This window comes from Theropithecus gelada, chromosome 11 (genome assembly GCF_003255815.1).
Source record: "Theropithecus gelada isolate Dixy chromosome 11, Tgel_1.0, whole genome shotgun sequence".
Taxonomy (NCBI): domain Eukaryota; kingdom Metazoa; phylum Chordata; class Mammalia; order Primates; family Cercopithecidae; genus Theropithecus; species Theropithecus gelada.
In genome coordinates, this window is record NC_037679.1 from 57,863,849 (window position 1) to 57,885,884 (window position 22,036).

General features: G+C 38.6%; 1 protein-coding gene across 5 annotated transcripts in view; it reads left to right on the top strand.

Annotated features, from left to right (window-relative positions):
- Nucleotides 1–689: 689 nt before the first annotated feature.
- APAF1 (apoptotic peptidase activating factor 1) overlaps nucleotides 690–22,036 on the top strand; it is an 84,952-nt gene continuing 63,605 nt past the window's right edge. For 2 of the 5 annotated variants that reach the window (XM_025401106.1, XM_025401109.1), the window contains exons 1-9: nucleotides 710–868; nucleotides 997–1,186; nucleotides 1,856–2,053; nucleotides 11,176–11,359; nucleotides 14,159–14,271; nucleotides 14,378–14,509; nucleotides 17,567–17,805; nucleotides 18,243–18,410; nucleotides 19,625–19,756. In XM_025401106.1, coding sequence (XP_025256891.1) covers nucleotides 731–868; nucleotides 997–1,186; nucleotides 1,856–2,053; nucleotides 11,176–11,359; nucleotides 14,159–14,271; nucleotides 14,378–14,509; nucleotides 17,567–17,805; nucleotides 18,243–18,410; nucleotides 19,625–19,756 — 1,494 coding nt within the window. In that variant the 5' untranslated portion in view covers nucleotides 710–730. Of the gene's footprint in view, nucleotides 869–996; nucleotides 1,187–1,855; nucleotides 2,054–11,175; nucleotides 11,360–14,158; nucleotides 14,272–14,377; nucleotides 14,510–17,566; nucleotides 17,806–18,242; nucleotides 18,411–19,624; nucleotides 19,757–22,036 lie in introns of all 5 variants that reach the window. The other 3 variants (XM_025401107.1, XM_025401110.1, XM_025401111.1) reach the window with 2 other exon arrangements.

Consider the following 22,036-nt stretch of genomic DNA (forward strand, 5'->3'; position numbering starts at 1 on the left):
TCCCAAAGTGCTGGGATTACAGGCATGAGCCACCGCGCCTGGCCCCCACATTTTATGTTATATGTGCGATCATGTTTCTGTTTTTTTTTTTTTTTTTTCAGCAGCAGTGTTATGAACATCTTTCCATGTCAATACATAGAGATATGTGTCTTATAATTTTGAATGGCTGCATAATATTCCATTTTATATACATACCCTAATTTTTAAAATCTATATTCAAAATGATGGACATTTAGGTTGTGTTCATCACTGAAACATCCTCCATAAATTCTTTTTTTATTTTTTACCCTAGGCTCCCAATGTGCTGGGATTATAGGCTTGAACTACCACACCTGAATGGAAACTGATTAGTTCTCCCTGTGGATATTTTCACATATGTGTTTGAATGTCTCCTTGAAGTAAATCCTTAGAAGTGGGATTTCTGGGTTAGAGAGAAAGCTTGTTTTAAACACTTCCGTATCTTATACTGCCTTCCAGAAAAATTGCATCCATTTTCTACTTTCCCCAATTAGTGCATAAGACAGCCCATTTTCTCATACCTTTCCAAGCATTGGGTTTTGTCCATTTAAAAAGTTTTGCCAAGAAAAACAATCAGTTTTGTTCTTTTTACATTTCTTGTTTACTAATGAGATTTTGTATCGTTTCATATGTTTAATGGCCTGACAAATATTTTGGTGTTTTGGCTGTAACTCATGGTTGACAGCTCAGAGAGAGAAAGATTTGAGGGAAGATGGATGCAAAAGCTCGAAATTGTTTGCTTCAACATAGAGAAGCTCTGGAAAAGGACATCAAGACATCCTACATCATGGATCACATGATTAGTGATGGATTTTTAACAATATCAGAAGAGGAAAAAGTAAGAAATGAGGTAAAGCTCTCGGAAGCAGTCCACACTTTCTTAAAAATGTTTAGAATTTCAGAACTTGCACTGGTCTCCACTAATTTATGTTGCATACATATTCATTGTTATATACTAAACTACTTAATTTTTTTTAGCCCACTCAACAGCAAAGAGCAGCTATGCTAATTAAAATGATACTTAAAAAAGATAATGATTCCTACATATCATTCTACAATGCTCTACTACATGAAGGATATAAAGATCTTGCTGCCCTTCTCCATGATGGCATTCCTGTTGTCTCTTCTTCCAGTGGTAAAGATTCAGTTAGTGGAATAACTTCATACGGTTTGTATCCATTATACCTTCTATCACTTTGCTATCAAAATTGCTTTGGGTTTGTCTTACTGTAGATGTAATCTTCTGAAGAGAGTGTGACCAGTTCACTGAAAACCGCATGTTAAAAAAATTGTAGTGATGTTTTCAATTTAAATATTTCTTATTTGCATCCATGTTAATTCTCACATTTTCTTCTTGCCCAGTGAACTGTATTGCTGAGATAATAATATGTCTGCCCTAATTTTTAGAGACAATAAAATTTATAGGCCCTTGTTTATTTTCCAGTTCTATGTGTTTATAGAGTTTATAGGAAAAAATAAGAATCTTTAGAGATACATGTTCTTGAAAGGTATTCCATAAATGTTCTTCCTTTTACACTTGCCTTCCCAGTCTTCAATATGACAGAGACTGAAAAGTCAGGAAATAATAGGGTGAGTAAAGCAGATATAGATAGAAACTTCCATTTTCTTTAGTCATCTTGAAGGATATATGTTTGCCATTTTGCTCTCTGTGGTCTGAGAAATCAGAAAATTGAAGTTAATATGCTAGCCTCATTTTCTTACTTCTCTTGGAAATTTTCAGGCTAAGCCTCAGCTTTGCTCTTTGTTTTTTATGGTATTACTTCAGTAATCATTCCAAAGTTCTATTCATTCATGCTTGTTTTGTTTTGGATTTTAGTAAGGACAGTCCTGTGTGAAGGTGGAGTACCACAGAGGCCAGTTGTTTTTGTCACAAGGAAGAAGCTGGTGAATGCAATTCAGCAGAAGCTCTCCAAATTGAAGGGTGAACCAGGATGGGTCACCATACATGGAATGGCAGGCTGTGGAAAGTCTGTATTAGCTGCAGAAGCTGTTAGAGATCATTCCCTCTTAGAAGGTAAGTGTCTTAGTCCATTTCATAGTCTAATAAGGTAGATAGACATGTAAAAATATTATGATATATCAATACGTGATAAATTGAATGGTAGAAACAAGTATAAGGTACAGAGTTAGAACAAAGAAAGGATATGTTAAGTCTCTAAAGGAAGAGGATGGATAGGACAGGCTTCCTGAATGAGATGACATTTTAGTGGGAGTTTGAATAAAGAATAAAAGTTTGCCAGGCAGTGAAGGTAGGGATGGGAGACTAGAGAAGGTGGGAAGGGTAGTGGGTGGTTACTAGGGTGGGGAAGGGCATACTGGGTAAAAGAGGGTTTAAGACATATTCATGGATATACCACTGACCTTAGTGAGCCTGGTAGGTTCTCAGGATATTCATCAGGAATAGTTGTATAGCTCCATCAGCTCTAGGCTGCCCCTGTTCATCAGAGTGTTCTCATTCATCAGTGTGTTCTCTCTGTATGACACTTCTAGGGGAATTCAAAGACAGTTCCCAACTTCTGGTAGTTAATAATTTTTTTTTTTAGTAGGCCAGGCACGGTGGCTCATGCTTGTAATCCCAGCTGAGGCGTGGATCACCTGAGGTCAGGAGTTCAAGACCAGCCTGGGCAATATGGTGAAATCCCGTCTGTACCAAAAATACAAAAAAAATCAGCCAGGTGTGGTGGTGAGCACCTGTAATCCCAGCTACTTGGGAGGCTGAGGCAGGAGAATCGCTTAAACCCGGGAGGCGGAGGTTGCAGTCAGCTGAGGTCGCACCACCGCACTCCAGCCTGGGCAACAAGAGCAAGACTCCGTCTCAAAAAAAAAAAAATTTTTTTTTTTTTCAGTATGTATAACATGATCTACGGTTAAGACAGTTTAGACAGAATGATTGGAATAAGTAGTAAGCCTCTAAGAGACTTAAAAATATGGAGGCTGGGGTACATCTATGTGTACATATGGCCTCAGTTTAATTTCATAGCCTTTGTAAGTGATATTGACTATACTCTTGTCAGAAGTACGCCCAATTCCTAACCCTTGGTTTTTCCCCTCTGTCATTACAGAGAAGTTTCTTGAGACTTAGCTCCTCTCAAGTCTCAGACCCAAGGATTTTTTTAAACCAATACTGCAAAGTTGATCGCTAAGGATATTTCAGGATAAATTTGGCTTAAGTTCCTTTAATGTGAAGAGATGAGTTTTCCTTTCAATATTATGATGAACTTTTTTGTATATTTATAATATTCCAATTTATAGGTTTAAAAGAACACTGCCTCTCCCCATTTAAATTGCTCTACATTATTGTGATGAATTTTCAATTCTAGGGATTAAAATTGGCCAACAGTTTATGGAATTAAATACTCAGGAGTCATACTCTATAAATTGTTATCTTGGAACAGGTTTTAACCACTTTGAGAAAATGCTAGAGATACCGGCAACTGTCAAGTACATGTGAGCTTAATTCATATTCCTCATGTGCTTTTGTGGGATCTCAAGTTCAGAGGATTGAGTTATTCATATTCCTTAGTTCACGGCTTATTATAGTAGATCTGTACTAGGTTGAGCTTCTCACTGTATTTATTTGTTTATTTCCATTTCAAAATTTCCTTTTCTTATTTCCTTTCCCCTCTCCATGGGCAATCCTAATGTATTTAATGTATGTTCTTTGTAAATGTCTGTGTAAAGTATGTGCTCTTGTAAAATATGTATGTTGTTTATATGCAGGTGTTTTAAATTTGCATAGATGTTATGGTATTAATTATTCTGTTTTTTATCTCCCGTGACACAATGTTTTTAAGATTTATCCTTCTTGCTATGTATACATGTTATTTGTTACACCTGATTGCCACCAACCCATTTTACTGTCCATTGCCCTAAGTAAATGGACATGTAGATTGTATCCAACTCTCTGCTGCTCCAGCAAAGCTGGGTTGAACTTTTATGTGAGTAAGAATTTCTTGGGTATTTGTAGCTAGGAGCAAAATTAGTAATTTTTAATTTATTTTTATTTTTTTTAAAGAGACAGAGTGTCACCCTGTTGCCCAGCCTGAGTGCAGTGGCCATATCATAGCTCACTGCAGCCTCAAACTCTTAGGCTCAAGTGATCCTCCCACCGTAGCCTCCTGAGTAGCTGGGTCTACAGGCACATGCCACCATGCCTGGCCAATTGTTTATTTATTTATGAGACAGGGTCTTGCTTTGTCACCCAGGCTGGAGTGCAGTGGCATGATCTTGGCTCCCTGCAACCGCTGCCTTCTGGGTTCAAGTGATCCTCCCACCTCAGCCTCCTGAGTAACTGGGACCACAGGTGCATGCTGACACACCCAGCTAGTTTTTGTATTTTTTGTAGAGATGGGGTCATGTTACCCAGGCTGGTCTCAAACTCCTGAGCTCAAGAGATTCATCTGCCTTGGCCTCCCAAAGTGCTGGAATGACAGGTGGAAGCCACTGTGCTTGGCGTGTTTTAAAAAATTTTTTGTAGAGACAGGGTCTTGCTATCTTGTCCAGGCTGGTCTCAAACTCCTGGGCTCAAGTCATGCTCCCGCCTTGGCCTCCCGAAGTGCTGGGGTTACAGGTGTGAGCTACCATGCCCAGCCAAAATTGCTAAATGATAGGATATATAAATACCAAATTTGATTCTCCTCCAGTCTGTACTTTTCCCCCAGACGAGTATGGGGACTCCTATAACCTCACTTCTGCAGTGACACTTGGTATGATCCAGCTTTGTAATTTTTGCCAGGCAAACTTCTATAAAGTTGTATCTTTTACTTTGCATTTCTCTGGTAACTCAGGTTTGAACATTTCTTCATAAGCTTGTTGTTAGCCTTTTGAGTTTCTTTTTTTATGGATTTTGTTTATATTGTCTATTTTCCATTGGGATTTCCATTTTTTTTTTTTTTTTGCTTTTTAGAAGTTTCTTATATATTCTAGAAATTAGACTTTGTTGGTTTTAGACTTTATTTTATTTTTTTTTGAGACCGAGTTTCGCTCCTGTTGCCTAGGCTGGAGTGCCATGGCGCGATCTCGGCTCACCACAATCTCTGCCTCCCAGGTTCAAGCGATTGTCGTGCCTCAGCCTCCTGAGCAGCTGGGATTACAGGCACCCATCACCACGCCTGGCTAATTTTGTATTTTTGGTAGAGACGGGGTTTCTCCATGTTGATCAGGCTGGTCTTGAACTCCCGACTTGAGGTGATCCCCCTGCCTCGGCCTCCCAAAGTGCTGAGATTACAGGCGTGAGCCACTGTGCTCAGCTGGTTTTAGACTTTTAAATACCTCGTTTTTTTTTTNTTTTTTTTTTTGTTTTTTTTTTTTTGAGATGGAGTCTCGCTCTGTAGCCCAGGCTGGAGTGCAGTGGCCAGATCTCAGCTCACTGCAAGCTCTGCTTCCTGGGTTCACGCCATTCTCCGGCCTCAGCCTCCCGAGTAGCTGGGACTACAGGCGCCCGCCATCTCGCCCAGCTATTTTTTGTATTTCTTAGTAGAGACGGGGTTTCACTGTGTTAGCCAGGATGGTCTCGATCTCCTGACCTCGTGATCCGCCCATCTCGGCCTCCCAAAGTGCTGGGATTACAGGCTTGAGCCACCGCGCCCGGCCTAAATACCTCGTTTTAATTTGCCATGTGATTAATTTTTTTCTTGGGTGTTCTCAGTAGAAGAGAACTTCGATGTAGTCAAACTAATCAAATTTTTTTTTGGCTTCTAATTTGTATTTCCTGAGTTTTGTTCAAGTAGTCCTATTACAGTCTTATTATTCATATTTTGCTCTTTATTCTCATATTTAGCTCTTTATTCTCTGGAGACTGCCTTTGTATGTTCACTAGTGCAAGAGTAGGTGCTTTCCCAAAGATAAATTTTAATCTCTGGAGTTCACTTCCATTCTCAAATACAGGAACATTGGATTTTTGACATTTAATTGTATTACAAAACATTTTCTTTTAAAATTACAGATAATGTAAGAGTTCTAAATTTGATTAAAATTGTAGTTCCTATGGAAATGTTGTCTTTGGGTGGTGATTGGGATAAATTAAAGAATATTAAGTTTTTAACTTTCAGCTGAGTGTAGTAGCTCATGCCTGTAATCCCAACACTTTGGGAGGCTGAGGCAGACAGATCATTTGAAGTCAGGAGTTCGAGACGAGCCTGGCCAACATGGTGAAACCCCGTCTCTACTAAAAATACAAAAATTTGCCGGGCGTGGTGGCACCTGCCCATAATCCCAGTTACTTGGGAGGCTGAGGCATGATAATCGCTTGAACCTAGGAGGTAGAGGTTGCAGTGAGCCAAGATTGCACCACTGCCCTCCAGCCTGGGTGACAGTGAGATGCCATCTCAAAAAAAAAAAAAAAAAAAACCAAACTCTCTCTCTCTATATATAGTTTTTAACTATTTGTGTCTATACAGTTTTGAGTAACCCAGTTGTCTTTTGAAATTTCAACTTATTTGTAGGGAAATAATGAAGAACAGACGTATCTTTAAATACAGTAATGACATTTTACGTTACTGTATTCGTATGTTGGTTTTTAATCATGGATGCTTTCTTCATAGACTGTGTTCCTATATGTTTCTGTCCTTTCCAAGATTTCTTTGTGTTATTAGATTATACTGTGTTCCTATATGTTTCTGTCCTTTCCAAGATTTCTTTGTGTTATTAGATTATGAAGTGCTACCAGGATAAGCCTCCTGTGAAAGTATTATGGAGTTTTCCCTGAATAAAGGCAACTTTTCTCTGAATTAGTTTCTCTGAATGAATTGTAAATACAGCCTCATGCGAGGCTAAATTGCTCCCTCTTGTGCCCATAGTCAAGATGTTTAGATTCTTTCTGAAATGTGGAATTAATGGTTCAGTTTTTAACCAAATGTTATATTGTGATGTTAGAGATTTGCATATCAGGTAGTCATTTGGTCTGTTTGCCTTTTTAAAGCTGATAGTGTTTTCTCTTTTCTTGCGTGTATTTAAATGCCCTACATTTTTAGTTATAAATTTAGGGAAAAAAGGCCTTTGACCCTAGGTAATAGGTACGTAAATTAAAATGTGAAAGAATTTACTAGGTAGTTACATCAGGATGCTTTCTTTACCTTTAATCTTGGGATGATCTTTACAAATTTAATTTAATTTAATTTTGAGACAGTCTCACTGTGACGCCTAGGCTGGGGTGCAATGATCTTGGCTCACTGCAACCTCTGCACCCAGATTCGAGCAATCCCCCTGCCTCAGCCTCCCAGGTAGCTGGGACTACAGATGTGCACCACCACACCTGGCTAATTTTTGTGTTTTTAGTATAGATGGGATTTTACTTTGTTGGCCAGGTTGGTTTCGAACACCTGACCCAAGTGATCCCCTCGCCTCAGCCTCCCAAAGTGCTGGGATTACAGGCTTGAGCTGCCGTGCCTGGCCGATTTTTACAAATTTTAGGTAGACAGCACAAATTGTGAAAAAAGGAAACTTAAAGCAGCAGATAGTTTACATCTCTATATTTTAAAAGTAGTATTTTCATTTAAAAAGAAGTAAAAGTTCTCCTTACTTGTTCCTTTTTGCTTTCTCCTAAATTCTTAATCTTTTTTTTGTTTTTATTTTTGAGACAGACTCTCACTTTGTCACCCAGGCTGGAGTGCAGTGGCATGATCCTGGCTCACTGCAGCCTCAACTTCCCAGGCTCAGGTCATCCTCCCACCTCAGCCTCCTGAGTAACTGGGCCACAGGTGCATAGCACCTTGCCTGGCTAATGTTTGTATTTTTTTAGAAACGTGGTTTTACCGTGTTGCTCAGGCTGGTCTCGAAATCCCGGGCTCAAGCAATCTGTCTGCCTTGGCTTCCCAAAGTGCTGGGAGCCACCATTCCTGGCTCTAAATTCTAAATCTTACCCTAGAGATAGTCTTGGTTAACAATTTGGAGTAAATTTTTCCAAACTTTATTCTCTGCATTTATGAATATATATACATATGGAGCACAGCTTTAAGTGAAGTCTCGAGGGCTTGCTGTTTCATAACTGTAAACTTACACTGAAGGTCATAACTATAAACTTACACTGAAGAAGGCCTGAGGGGACCTCAGAATCTTTAGGAGTTAGCAATAGGGCTTGTCTACCTTCTTCTAAGACATTAGCACTGATAATCAAACCAGGCTTCACAGCCCCGTCTCTACCTCAGTTACTGTACAGTTCTTTGTCTCCAGTTGTTTGTTATATTTTAGACTTTCATGCAGTCATTATTCAGTACATTGACAAATTCTGATCTAGGTCGTCTTCTCTCATTCATATGTGTTTCTGCCATACCCTGTAGAACTCCTCCTCTGTGAGCAGGAAACTCTCTTGTATCATCAACTTCTTAGAATATTCACCTTCTTGCCTTATCTGAAACTGGCCAGTTTCCTGAGGATACTGCCTTCTCTGTAACCTTCTTAAGTGACATGGCAAGTTTTTTCCTTTATATCCCACATACTTTAGCACCAGGAAATGGGTGGGCATTGTTCTTGCTCTCTGTTGCCTCATCCAGACCATTAATACTCCCTTCTCCAGCTGAATGCTTTGAGGTTCATGTCTCTAACCTTTCCTATTGATGTAATCACCATCTTATTCATTGACGATTGGAGTTCTTAGCTTTTAACCTTCGTCTTATGCCCTTTGTCTGTTAGCACTCTTAGTGATTTTGATACCTATGTGGATGAGTCATCCAAAACCTTAGCCTCTTCTTTCCTTAACCACTTTATCTCCTGTGACTTTTTTTTTTTTTTTTTTAATTTGTGAGACGGAGTCTCGCTCTGTTACCCAGGCTGGAGTGCAATGGGGCGATCTCTGCTCACTGCAAGCTCTGCCTCCCGGGTTTACACCATTCTCTTGCCTCAGCCTCCTGAGTAGCTGGGACTACAGGTGCCTGCCACCACAACCCGCTATTTTTTTGTATTTTTAGTAGAGACGGGGTTTCACCATGTTAGCCAGGATGGTCTTGATCTCCTGACCTCGTGATCCTCCTGTCTCAGCCTCCCAAAGTGCTGGGATTACAGGCATGAACCACTGCACCCGGCCTCCTGTGGCCATTTCTTAACTCTTCCCTGATTACAGGCTGGACCCTGATCCTTGTCATTACTAGAACTACAGCACTTTTGAAATCTTGATGTTGAGCATTCTCTTCTACTCTTTACCCGCCTCCACCTATTTTATTCTTCAAGTTTATTGCTATAGACTTACCAAGACTTCTCATCCATTGATTCCAGAATATCCTCTCTATTCATACTATCAGTCCTTTCGTAGACTTGAGCCATCATAGTCCATCATTTTATTGCCCATCATTCAGTTGCTTCTTAGCACATACTCTTGGCTCTTTAGTCCTCTCCTTATCTGGAGCGAAAACCGGTTTTTTTTTCTATGCTGGGAAATGGAGTAGGTATTTGCTCTTCATGGCTTCATCCAGACCTTTGCTTACTTCCTCTTTTCTGGGACTGATCCTTTCCTTGACCTTGTGCAGGTTCAAAGACTCCACGTCACTTCAAGTTATAAAAAGTCTCATTTCCATAATTAAAATGTCAAGTCCTATTCAATACTGCAAACTTCATTTACGTACAAGGTTCAGTTGGGCCTGTCTGAGACTTTGGAAGCCTGCAATGGGATAGTAGGGTAAGGTGGACATTGTGGGTTGTTTCCAGCTTTTTCCTGTTGCAAACAATGCTGCAGTGAATATTCTTGTTGATGCAGAATGGTGTAGAAGTTGAACGTTGATGCTTTAAGTTTGAATCTCAGCTTTGCTTTATTAGCTGTGTAACTTTGGGCAAATTACTCAACTTTTCTATTCTTCAGTTTCCTCATTTTCAAAATGAAGGTAATAGTGTCTGCTTGATAGTGTGCTATAGTATTAAATGAACATACATAGAACTCTTAGAATAGTGCCCAATAAATATCTGATGTAAATAGATATTTGTGCATATAGGCAAGTATCTCTTTTGGGTGATTAAGTTTTTAAAATAGTGATTTATATTTGTATTCAATTATTTGTGAATACCAGTAAATAAATTGCCCTTTGGTGTAATTTAACTCATTTATCTTTGAGTCTGTTTTTTGCTTTTTTTGGTATGTTTATGTTTAAGATCACATAAATCTTTATGATTGATGCTACTGGAATGATCTAATGCTACTGTTTACCGTGTTTTACACATGGGGACCCCTCTTTTTTATATATGTATATTTATGTGGAAGTGATTAAGTATAGTCTATGAAGACTTAAGATTTTGGCTCCTGATAATACGTAAATAAAAATACGTATTTCAAGATGTTTTATGGCTCAATTAACAATGATGATGATAACAGTAATAATAATCACGGCCATTCCTAGTGCTTACTAGTTCGAAGCTTAATATTGGTAAGTTGCTCTCAGATCCATAACACTAACATCTTGTTTTAATCCTTTATGCTTAACATAGCAAATTCACATATTTTATATCATTAATTTTTCACAGCAACTCTGAAATAGGTGGGCTAGACAACCTTATTTCAGTATAACAAATGAGACTGAGGTTAAATGATTTGCTAAAGATTGCTTAGCTAGTAAGCAGTAGAGCCAGACTTGAATCTAATTTCCTATTTTAAATCTGTATAAGAAAACCATAATGGGTCAGTTAATATGTTCCAGGACATCAGTAGTTCTCAATGAGGGGTGATTTTGCACCCCCCCCAGGTGACATTTGACAATGTTTGGAGACATTTTTGTTTGTCAGTACTGGTGAAGGGGAATCCTATTGGCATCTAGTGGATAGAGGCCAAAGAGGCTGTTAAACATCCTATAATGCATAGGACAGTCCCTTACAACAAAGAATTGCCATCCCAAAAAGTCAGGAGTACAAGGTTTAGAAACTGCTGTGCAGCGATCATTGACAACACAGGACAAAGATAATAAAACTTTACTTGGTGAGATTTTCCTGATAAGCCACAGATTTACTCCAAACTTCAGTTTTTTCACATCTTCAACTTGTCTTAGATTCAGGATATAAAGCCTACCAATATCTTGCATGTAAAATTTATACTCTAAATCAAGAGAGGTCAAAGATATGATGGGACTGAAAATTGGAGTAAATCTGATGCTTAACAGTAAAACCATTTAAAGGAGGACTCCTGTTGAAAGGCCTTAAGTTCATTATTCTTTCCCTCACTAGATTGTTTCCCAGGGGGAGTGCATTGGGTTTCAGTTGGGAAACAAGACAAATCTGGACTTCTGATGAAACTGCAGAATCTTTGCACACGATTGGATCAAGATGAGAGTTTTTCCCAGAGGCTTCCACTTAACATTGAAGAGGCTAAAGACCGTCTTCGCATTCTGATGCTTCGCAAACACCCAAGGTACTGATAGTCAAATTTAGTTGGTGTGTGAAGTCCCAATAAGATGCAACTACTGACTTCTTGAGAACATCATGCCTTTTTCCTGCTGTCCTAAAAGGAGGATAAGAGAGAACCATCGCAGTTGGGCGCGGTGGCTCACGCCTGTAATCCCCGCACTTTGGGAGGCCAAGGCGTTTGGATCACCTGAGGTCAGGAGTTCAAGACCAGCCTGATTAACATGGTGAAACCCCATCTCTACTAAACATACAAAATTAGCCAGGTATTGGTGGCGCATGCCTGTAATCCCAGCTGCTCGGGAGGCTGAGGCAGGAGAATCGCTTGAACTCGGGAGGCGGAGGTTGCAGTGAGCCGAGATCGTGCCATTGCACTCTAGCCTAGGCAATAAAAGTGAAACTGTCAAAAAAAAAAAAAAAAAAAGAAAGAAAGAAAGAAAAAGAAAAGAACCATTGCTTTCTTGCTTTTCTTTCTTGTATTTAAAAAGATAAAAAAAAAAAGGGGCTGCCATTTGGCCTAAAGTTGCTTTTTTTCTTTGCTTCCTATCTACCACATTGTCTCATATGTACGATTGTAGGCTCTCAGGGAATGTCTTAAGTAGGTGAGTTTGTGAGTGGTCTTTGCTAGAAAGTGCAAACTTCTTACTTTGAATCCATTATTTCTAATGGGTTAACGTAGAACAAGAGAGAATAAATGCAGGCAACTGATAAATGTCAGGAAAGGGCCAGGCACAGTGGCTTGTGCCTGTAGTCACAGCACTTTGAGAGGCCATGATGGATAGTTTGCTTGAGCCCAGGAGTTCAAGACCAGTGTGGGCAACATGACGAAACCCTGTCTTTCTAAAAAATAGAAAAATTAGTCTGATGTGGTGGTACATCATTCAGTAGTGGTCCCAGCTACTCAGGAGACTAAGGTGGGAGGATCACTTGAGCCTGGGAGATCAAGGCTGCAGTGAACCTAGATTGTGCCACTGTATTCCAGGTTGGATGGCAGAGGAAGACCCTATTTCAATTTAAAAAAAAGTCAGGAAGGATTTTTAATGGAGCTCTTCTTTTGTCTTAGTTTCTAGAAATATACATGTGACTCTTCTACTTCCATATACTTCAGGAGTGAGTTTGTTTTGTTTGTTCAACAGTTAATTAATTCAGCAAATACTTACCATTATAATTATGTGCAGGCACTGTTACCAAGTGTTTCACCGTTTTCATTAGCCAAAAGGGAGACAGCAGTTTAGCTGCTGCTAGTCTTAAGAGTATAACCTTGGATTCAGTCAACAATTTGATTTCTGTCATCTAACAGCCTCTCTTTCATTTGTTCATTTAACCAACATTGAGTGTCGTGCCAGGTTCTGGGCCAAGTGCTGCAAGTATAAAGATAAATAAAGCATTCTTTGGGAATGTTATAGTATATTGAGTGAGAGGTAGTGGCTCTGCACTTTTTAAAAATGCCATAATGCACCCAAGGATGCAGTCTGTAGCAGTTGCTGAGTATGGCAGTGATTCTCAAATTGGTAAGGGTATTAATATCAGAATATAGGGTGAGAAGAGTATTTTTGGGAAAAGCCTACTAGGTGATTCTGATGCATACTTGTTATATTATCTTGGTGCAATCTCTGCTAACTGCAAGCTCCGCCTCCTGGGTTCAAGTGATTCTCCTGCCTCAGCCTCCTGAATAGCTGGGACTACAGGTACCTGCCACCACGCCTGGCTAATTTTTTGTATTTTTAGTAGAGATGGGGTTTCACCATGTTAGCCAGGATGGTCTCGATCTCCTGACCTCGTGATCCGCCCACCTTGGCCTCCCAAAGTGCTGGGATTGCAGGCGTGAGCCACCACGCCTAGGCCCTCGTTCTCTTGATATTGATTTATATAGAGGAAATAGGATTGAGATCACTAACCCTTCCCTCTTTAATTGCTCGGTAACTTTACCCTAGTTCTGCTTTCCCTTTTTTGCAAAAATAAAAGTGACTTCTGTTGAGTAAAATAATGTAGCCACCTTCAGATGTGTCAGACTAGCTTATAAAACCAGGCATATTTTTTTAATCTCTCAGTCTCATTTGGTTTATGCTTTTGTAATTTTTCAACCTATATATGTGCCTAGAGTATTTTTTTGTAACGTGCAGCCACAGTGTGTCATTTAGACAAAAATGCTAGTGTATAATTATGCTGTCAGGTTTTAGTTATATTTTTTCCCCTCATCTGTTCTAGTGAGTTTAGAAAAGTTTTTAGAGAGACCAATTGGGAATTGATATAGAGGTTCTTAGTTACTATGAATAAACACATTCTTTAAAAAAAAAACCACTTGTATGAAAGGTAATGTTCTTTTAGGTTGCAACATTTGAAATTGCTAGTTTTATAGGTAAAAAATGGTTACATATCATCGTTATTGTATGATGCATTCTAATGCTAACCTGAGCTCAGTTCTAGTTTGGTTTTGGTGCTTAAAGACTGAGTTGGAAAATCCCATTACTTGGATAGTAATGGTCCCCCTTTTTTTTTTTTTTTTTTTTTTAAGGCACTCAGTAAGTGGTGGCTGAACCTTTTATGGTAGGATCTGTACTTTTAATATGTTCTGATTTAGGGTTTGAGGAGAAAGAAGTCTCTAATTTTTTTTTCCTTATTTGAATCAGCATATTGAGAAAAGAGTGTAGCAAAGAGGAAGACTCATTTTCCTAGACCTAGCTATCTATTTGTTTAAAAATATTTTTAATTTGGTAGATTTTAAAAGACACTGGTGTGATTATCTTTTTAAAAGGAAGCTTAAAATAAGTGTCATTAGTGATTAATTTTTTTTTTTTTTAATTAGGTCTCTGTTGATCTTGGATGATGTTTGGGACTCTTGGGTGTTGAAAGCTTTTGACAATCAGTGTCAGATTCTTCTTACAACCAGAGACAAGAGTGTTACAGATTCAGTAATGGGTAAGGATTATTCATTAACTTTTTAGTACCTTTATATTTAATTCAATTACATTTAAATATGTGGCATACCAAATTACTTACTTTGTCTTGTGATTTTTGTTTGCAGGTCCTAAATATGTAGTCCCTGTGGAGAGTTCCTTAGGAAAAGAAAAAGGACTTGAAATTTTATCCCTTTTTGTTAATATGAAGAAAGCAGATTTGCCAGAACAAGCTCATAGTATTATAAAAGAATGTAAAGGTATGGTTATTTATTTTGTTTATGAGGAGGTTATAGGGAGTTATATAATTTCCCTTTTATAAATTAAGCTAATGAATATGATAACTTAGCACATGAACATGCAAGAACTTTTCTGGGAGATTTAGTATTTTAGGTTCTTCTCTGATATCTTAAATGGATACATGATATTATGGTATTTATTTATTCATTAAAATAATATTTACTATCTACCCACAGTGTGTTAGAGACCACATTAGCGAGAGAAGTGAGACACAGATGTGACCTCTGCTGTCAGAGTTAAAAATATAGTGAGAATCAGATTTAAAACTTGTATTTGCTTGGGATTTTATAAAAATAGTATTCTAATTTGGTAAGTAAAAACTGGTGTCTTAATTTGCATTTTTCGTTAGTGAAGTTAAACTTTTTACTTGTTTATTGAATATGTTTTAAGAAATTATCCTTGACTTTAAGAAATTATCCTTGACTCACTTTTCTTTTTTGATATAAGCATTTTTTACTTATTTCTAAATACTCAAAATTGAAACTATTAGCTCTTTGTCATATTTTTACAAGTAGTATTTCCCAGTAAAACAATTTTTTAATGTAAAATTTATATATAGGATCTCACTATGTTGCCCAGGCTGGTCTTGAACTACTTGCCTCAAATGATCCTCCTACCTTAGCCTCCCAAAGCTCTGGGACTACAGGCATGAGTCACCATGTCCAGCCTGTTTCCCAGTTTTTTGTGTACCTTTTATTTGTTGTATTCTTTTGACATATAGAAGCTTAAAATTTTATACAGTCAAATCTATCAACTCTTAAAATTATTTCTTTCATTGTTGCTATGCTTGGAAATACCTTATTTTTCTTCTTTTTCTTTTTTTTCTCTTTTGAGACGGAATCTCACTCTGTCGTCCAGGCTGGAGTGCAGTGGCGTGATCTTGGCTCACTGCAACTTCTGCCTCCCAGGTTCAAGCAGTTCTTCTGCCTCAGCCTCTCGAGTATCTAGAACTACAGGCATGTGCCACCATGCCCGGCTAATTTTTATATTTTCAGTAGAGATGAGGTTTTGCCATGTTGGTCAGGCTGGTCTCAAAATCCTGACCTCAGGTGATTGCCTGCCTCGGCCTCCCAAAGTGCTGGGATTATAGGCATGAGCTACCATACCTGGCCACCTTATTTTTCATTTTGCCATCAAATAGAGACACAGTTTTGTTTGTTTATTTATTTATTTTTTGAGACTGAGTCTCACTCTGTCGCCCAGACTTCAGTGCAGTGGCGTGATCTCTGCTCACTGCAACCTCTGCTGCCCAGGTTCAAGTGATCCTCCTGCCTCAGCCCCCTAATAGCTGGGATTACAGGCGTGTGCCACTGCACCCAGCTAATTTTTGTAGTTCTAGTAGAGACGGGGTTTCACCATCGTGGCCAGGGTACTCTTGAACTTCTGACCTCGTGATCCACCTGCCTCAGCCACCCAAAGTGCTGGGATTACAGGCCTGAGCCACCACACCTGGCCAGTTTTGTTTATTTTTGAAGAAATCTTACACTTAGGAAAAATGCTTGATTTGTAGTTATTACAAAGGGTGATGCATATCCATTTTGAAAATGTGTGAAACTATAAAGAAAAAATAGAAATTATCCATAATCTGATAATTATTAGCATCATGAGAGTATTGCCTCCAGTCTTTTAGAACAAAGATTTTAAAAATTGAGATTATGTATACATAGTTTTGGATCTTGCCCTTATTTTTGAAGAGCCAAGGTCTTGCTCTGTCATCCAGGCTGGAGTGCAGTGACAAGATCACAGCTCACTGCAGGCTTGAATGTCTCGTCTTAAGCAATCCTCCTGCCCCAGCCTCCTGAATAGCTGGGACTGCAGATACTCACCACCTACCTGGGTAATTTTTAAATTTTTTGTAGGGACAGGGTCTCACTATGTTGCCCAGGCAGGTCTCAAACTTCTGCCCTCAAGCAATCCTCCCACCTCAGTCTCCCGAAGTGCTAAGACTAAGACACATGTCACCACACCCAGCTGGACCTTACCCTTTTTTTTTTTTTCTTTTGAGACGGAGTCTCGCTCTATTGTCCAGGCTGGAGCACAGTGGCGTGATCTTGGCTCACTGCAAGCTCCGCCTCCCAGGTTCACGCCATTCTCCTGCCTCAGCCTCCTGAGTAGCTGGGACTACAGGTGCCCACCACCGTGCCCCACTAATTTTTTTGTATTTTTAGTAGAGGCGAGGTTTCACCATGTTAGCCAGGCTAGTCTTGATCTCCTGACTTTGTGATCTGCCCGCCTTGGCCTCCCGAAGTGCTGGGATTATAGGCGTGAGCCACTGCGCCTGGCTGACCTTACCCTTTTTATATATCTTGAGTATTTTCCCATGTTGTTAAATATTTTTTTGAAAAAAATTTACCAGTGGCATAATATTGATATATCTTAATTTATTCAACCACTTCTCTATTATTGGACATTGTTTACATTATTTAAGATTTTTTTCACCGTTCTAAGTATGCTGTGATGAATATCCTTAAATTTAATCATTCTTTTTTTTTTTTTTCTTTAAGACAGGCTCTCACACTGTTTCCCAGGCTGGGATGCAGTGGTGCCATCATGGCTCACTGTAGCCTCAACCTCCTGGACTGAAGCAATCCTCCTACCTCAGCCTCCTAAGTAGCTGGTACTATAGGCACGTACCACCACACCTGGCTGATATTTCTAATTTTTATTTTTAGTAGAGACAAGGTCTCATTATGTTGCTCAGGCTGGCATATGTATATATATATATATACACACACACACACACATATGTATTTTTTTTTTTTTGTAATGACATCTTAGCCAGATTTGATCTATGTTATTTTGACTTAATAAAGATAATCAGGAACTTATTAAATTAAATCTTATTTCTAATTTTTTTTGGAATAAATATCTAGAAGTGAAGTCAAGAGTGATAAATACTTAAGGCTTTTGATAACATGCAGCAGAAATTGTTTCTTAGTAGTGTAAGTAAGTTGATTCTTAGTAGTGACAAAATAGGATGGTATTAGCACAGTGACTTCCTTTTTTTTTTTTTTAAGGCTCTCCCCTTGTAGTATCTTTAATTGGTGCACTTTTACGTGATTTTCCCAATCGCTGGGAGTACTACCTCAAACAACTTCAGAATAAGCAGTTTAAGAGAATAAGGAAATCTTCGTCTTATGATTATGAGGCTCTAGATGAAGCCATGTCTATAAGTGTTGAAATGCTCAGAGAAGACATCAAATATTATTACACAGATCTTTCCATCCTTCAGAAGGACGTTAAGGTGCCTACAAAGGTAATGGGATCAATGATCCTTATCATTGGGTATTTATTGCATGTAAGCTTTGATATAGTACTGAGCATGTTGTTACAGAGAACCTTGGAAGAATAAGACCCAGGGGACTGAGGTGGTGGGGTGTTGGGTGTAGAAGTCCCTCTGCTGTTAGCCTCCATTAAGGGCTCTGTGTTGAACTCAGGAGGTAACCTATTTTTGTGGTTCTAGTGCAGCTGAAGAAGCATCTGACTTCTCTTTCTCTTTTCTATCTTGAGGAGTAGTTGGGTTTCTTCTTGAGAAATGAGACATTCTTACTTAGGGCTTTAAGATACAGTTTTTGTGGGTGTGTGTGTGTGTGATAATACCTGTGTGTGTGTGTGTGTGTGTGTGATAATACCTGTCTACAGTCCTGGTCATTGTACTTTTGTGGCATATTAAATACTTACAATGATTCCTAGGTGTTATGTATTCTCTGGGACATGGAAACTGAAGAAGTTGAAGACATACTGCAGGAGTTTGTAAATAAGTCTCTTTTATTTTGTGATCGGAAGGGAAAGTCGTTTCGTTATTATTTACATGATCTTCAAGTAGATTTTCTTACAGAGAAGAATTGCAGCCAGCTTCAGGTACTTGAATCTTGGTTTACTTTTTTTTTCTTTTTCCTTTGAAATAATTTTAGATTTATTGAAAAGTTACAAAATAGTAGACAGTTTCTATGCATAAGTCCTTCACCTAGCTTCCCCTAATACTAACATTTTATATAACCATAGTACAGTTGTTAAAGCCAGAAAATTAACATTGATACAATACTGTTCGCTAATCTACATGTTCTTTTTGTGGTCCAGGCCAATTTAGGATCCCGTATAGCATGTGATTGTCTTGTTTCCCTACTTGTCATTTTTTCAGTCTCCTCAAATCTGTGAAAATTTATCAGTCTTTATCTTTCGTGGCCTTGTCACTTTTGAAGAGTACTGGCTAGTAATTTTGTACAGTATACCCAAATTTGGTTTTGTCTGATGTTTTCTCCTGACTACATTGAAGTTATACATATTTGGCAAGAATACCAATGATGTTGTATCTTTCTCAGTGGCATCATATGCTAAGAGTACTTGGTGGTTTTTAAAAAAATTTTTGTAGAGATAGCGTTTTGCCATGTTGCCCAGGCTGGTCTTGAACTCCTGGGCTCAAGTGATCCACCTGCCTTGGCCTCCCAAGGTGCTGGGATTGTAGGTATGAGCCACTATGCCCAGACTGTTGGTGTTGATATGTTTTATTATGGGTGATGTTAATGTTGATAATTTGGTTAAAGTGGTATCTGCCAGGTTTCTCCACTGTAAAGTCATTATTTTGTGGGGAGCTTCTCTCTCTCTGTGTGTGTGTGTGTGTGTGTGTGTGTATGTGTGTGTGTGTGTGTGTGTGTATATATATATATATATATTTTTTTTTTTTTTTTTGAGACAGGGTCTCACTGTGTTGCCCAGGCTGGCATGCAGTGGCTCACTTCAACCTTAAACTCCTGGGCTCAAATGATCCTGAGTAGCTAATTCCCGAGTAGCTGGGTCCGCAGGCACGTGCCACCACACCTGACTGTTTTTTTATTTTTTATCTTTTTGTAAAAAATAAAACATAGGGATATCTCCCTATGTTGCCCAGGCTGGTCTTGAAGTCCTGGCCTCAGGTGATCCTCCTACCTTGGCCTCCCAAAGTGCTGGGATTACAGGTGTGAGCCACCGAGCCTGGCCTCTCTGTGCATTCTTAATAGCTTTGGAAGCTGAAGTTACTGTGATGCTTAGGTTATAAAATTGTTTCTGGCTTCTGAAACGTTTCATTTGGGTTGCAGGATCTACATAAAAAGATAATCACTCAGTTTCAGAGATATCACCAGCCGCATACTCTTTCACTAGATCAGGAAGACTGTATGTATTGGTATAACTTTCTGGCCTATCACATGGCCAGTGCCAAGATGCACAAGGTAAGATGACCCATTTAAAAATTATTTTACCTGACTTTCCTTTTTCCATTATGTGCTTTTTTCTGGTTTATTTTTTTGTCTCAAATTTTGTTTATATTGCTTTCCATTTGAATTTTTTTTTTTGAGACAGGGTCTCACTTTGTCACTCAGGCTGGAGTGCAGTGGCACAATCTCAGCTCATTACAACCTTAACCTCCTGGGCTCAAGTGATCCTTCCACCTCAGCCCCCATGTAGCTGGGAGTACAGGCACACGCCACCATGCCTGGCTAATATTTTTGTATTTTTGGTGGACATGGGGTTTCACCATGTTGCCCAGGCTGGTCTCAAACTCCTGAGCTCGACCTGAGCTCAAGTGATCCACTCCCCTCAACCTCCCAAAGTGTTAGGATTACAGGCATGAGCCACCGCAGCCAGCTGAAGATTTGAATTTTTATGTAGTTAAATTTCCCATTGTTGTTGTCGTTGTTGTTTGGTATTTTGCTTTGCTGTCCTGTTCATAAACATGTTTTGTTTTATTAGTATCATTTTTTTATTAGTAAAAATGGGATTGTAGCCTGTGCAATTATTTTTGTTTTTACCTGTAGTGATGAGAAAAGGTACCTTAGTAACTAGTAAATGAACCACCTCAGAATTAATCCTCTTCTTACTAGTAGCTTTCCTTCTTGGGCAGTATGGATTTATTTTGTAAGCGTTGAGAGGAAATGGATAGTGGAAAAGTATATTCATTGATTCAATAAATATTTATTGAGTGCTTGTTATGTATATCGCTCTTCATTAGGAGGATAAAGCACAGGCACAAAGTCTCTGCTCTCATTGAGTTTATGTTCTGGGAGGAGGCAGACATTAAACAAATTTATTATATTTCGGTGGGTAGTTAAGTGCTTAGAAGAAGGAGAGAGCAGGGAAGGGGAAAGAAAGTGATGATAGAGGGGTAGAATCATCATGATTTGCTGATGGGTTTGATACGCATTAAAAGAGAAAGAAGAATCAAAGATGACTCCAACTCCAATGGAAAGAATGGAGTCCATGAACTGAAATAGAGGTCTGTGGGAGAACAAGCTTTTTCCTGCAGAGAATGGGGATGGTTAAGAACTCATTTTGGATATATTAAGTCTGATAAACCTATTAAGACATCTGGCTGGAAATATTGAATAGGTGGTTAGATATGTGAGTCTGGAATTCTGGGGAGAATTATAGATGAAACATGAAAATAGGGAATTGTTAGCACATAGATGGTATTTGATTGAAGTCATGACTCCGAAGTAGCTACTCAAAATGTTTACATTTGGAAAACCATAAGTACTTTCAGTAATTTTTCTATGCTCAGGTATGTTATTTCTTGGTTATAATACATAGTAAATTGTTGTAGTTTGTTTTTTTCATCTAGCAAAATATATTCACATTTAATAATGTATATTGGAATGATGGCATTCCAATAAATATCTGTGCCCTAATTTACTTAACCAAACTTTAATTATCGAACATTTAGGTTTTCAGTTTTTTTTATCCTTATGATGTTGTAATGAGCATTCTTGTTTATCTTAGTACCTATGTTGTTTCCTTGGCAAATTCTGAGAAGTAGAATCACTGAACCAATGCACCTTTTTAAAGCTTATGATATATATATGTATATGTATGATATATATATGATATATATATGATAGTGTGGCAGATTCAGTTCTCTTTAGCCTTTTTTTCTGACTTTAACAGTAATGGTTGATTTTCATTGGAAAACTTAGAAAAAAACTATAAAAAAGAAAACAGATCACAACCATTGCTAATGCTCTTGTGTATAGTTTTCTAGATCATTTTGCTGCTTCTATAAATACACTTGTCCTTTAAAACCAAATGGGATGATAATAGAAAGTCTCATATATTGCTTTTTACCACTTAATTACATTGAATCATCATCTTTTCTTGTCATTTATATAGAGTGACATGATTTTTAAAGCTGCATATTATTTCATTGTATAGCTACATTATGAATGGCCAGTTGGTTGATGGACAGTTGGTTGCTGGTTATTTTCTTAGGATACTTTTTTATAAGTGGAATTGCTGGGTCAAATAGTATGTGCAGTTTAAATTTTAGTACAGATTGCCAGAGTGCTCTCCAGAAGGGTACTTCGTTTTATATGCCTACCAGCAGTGGTTGAAAGTATTCGTTTCCTCTGATCCCAGCTAATCACCTCACCTCACCTCCTCTCCCGTCCTCTCCTCTCCTCTCCTCTCCCTCTCCTCTCTTCTCCTCTCCTCTCCCCTCCCCTCCCCTCCCCTCCCTT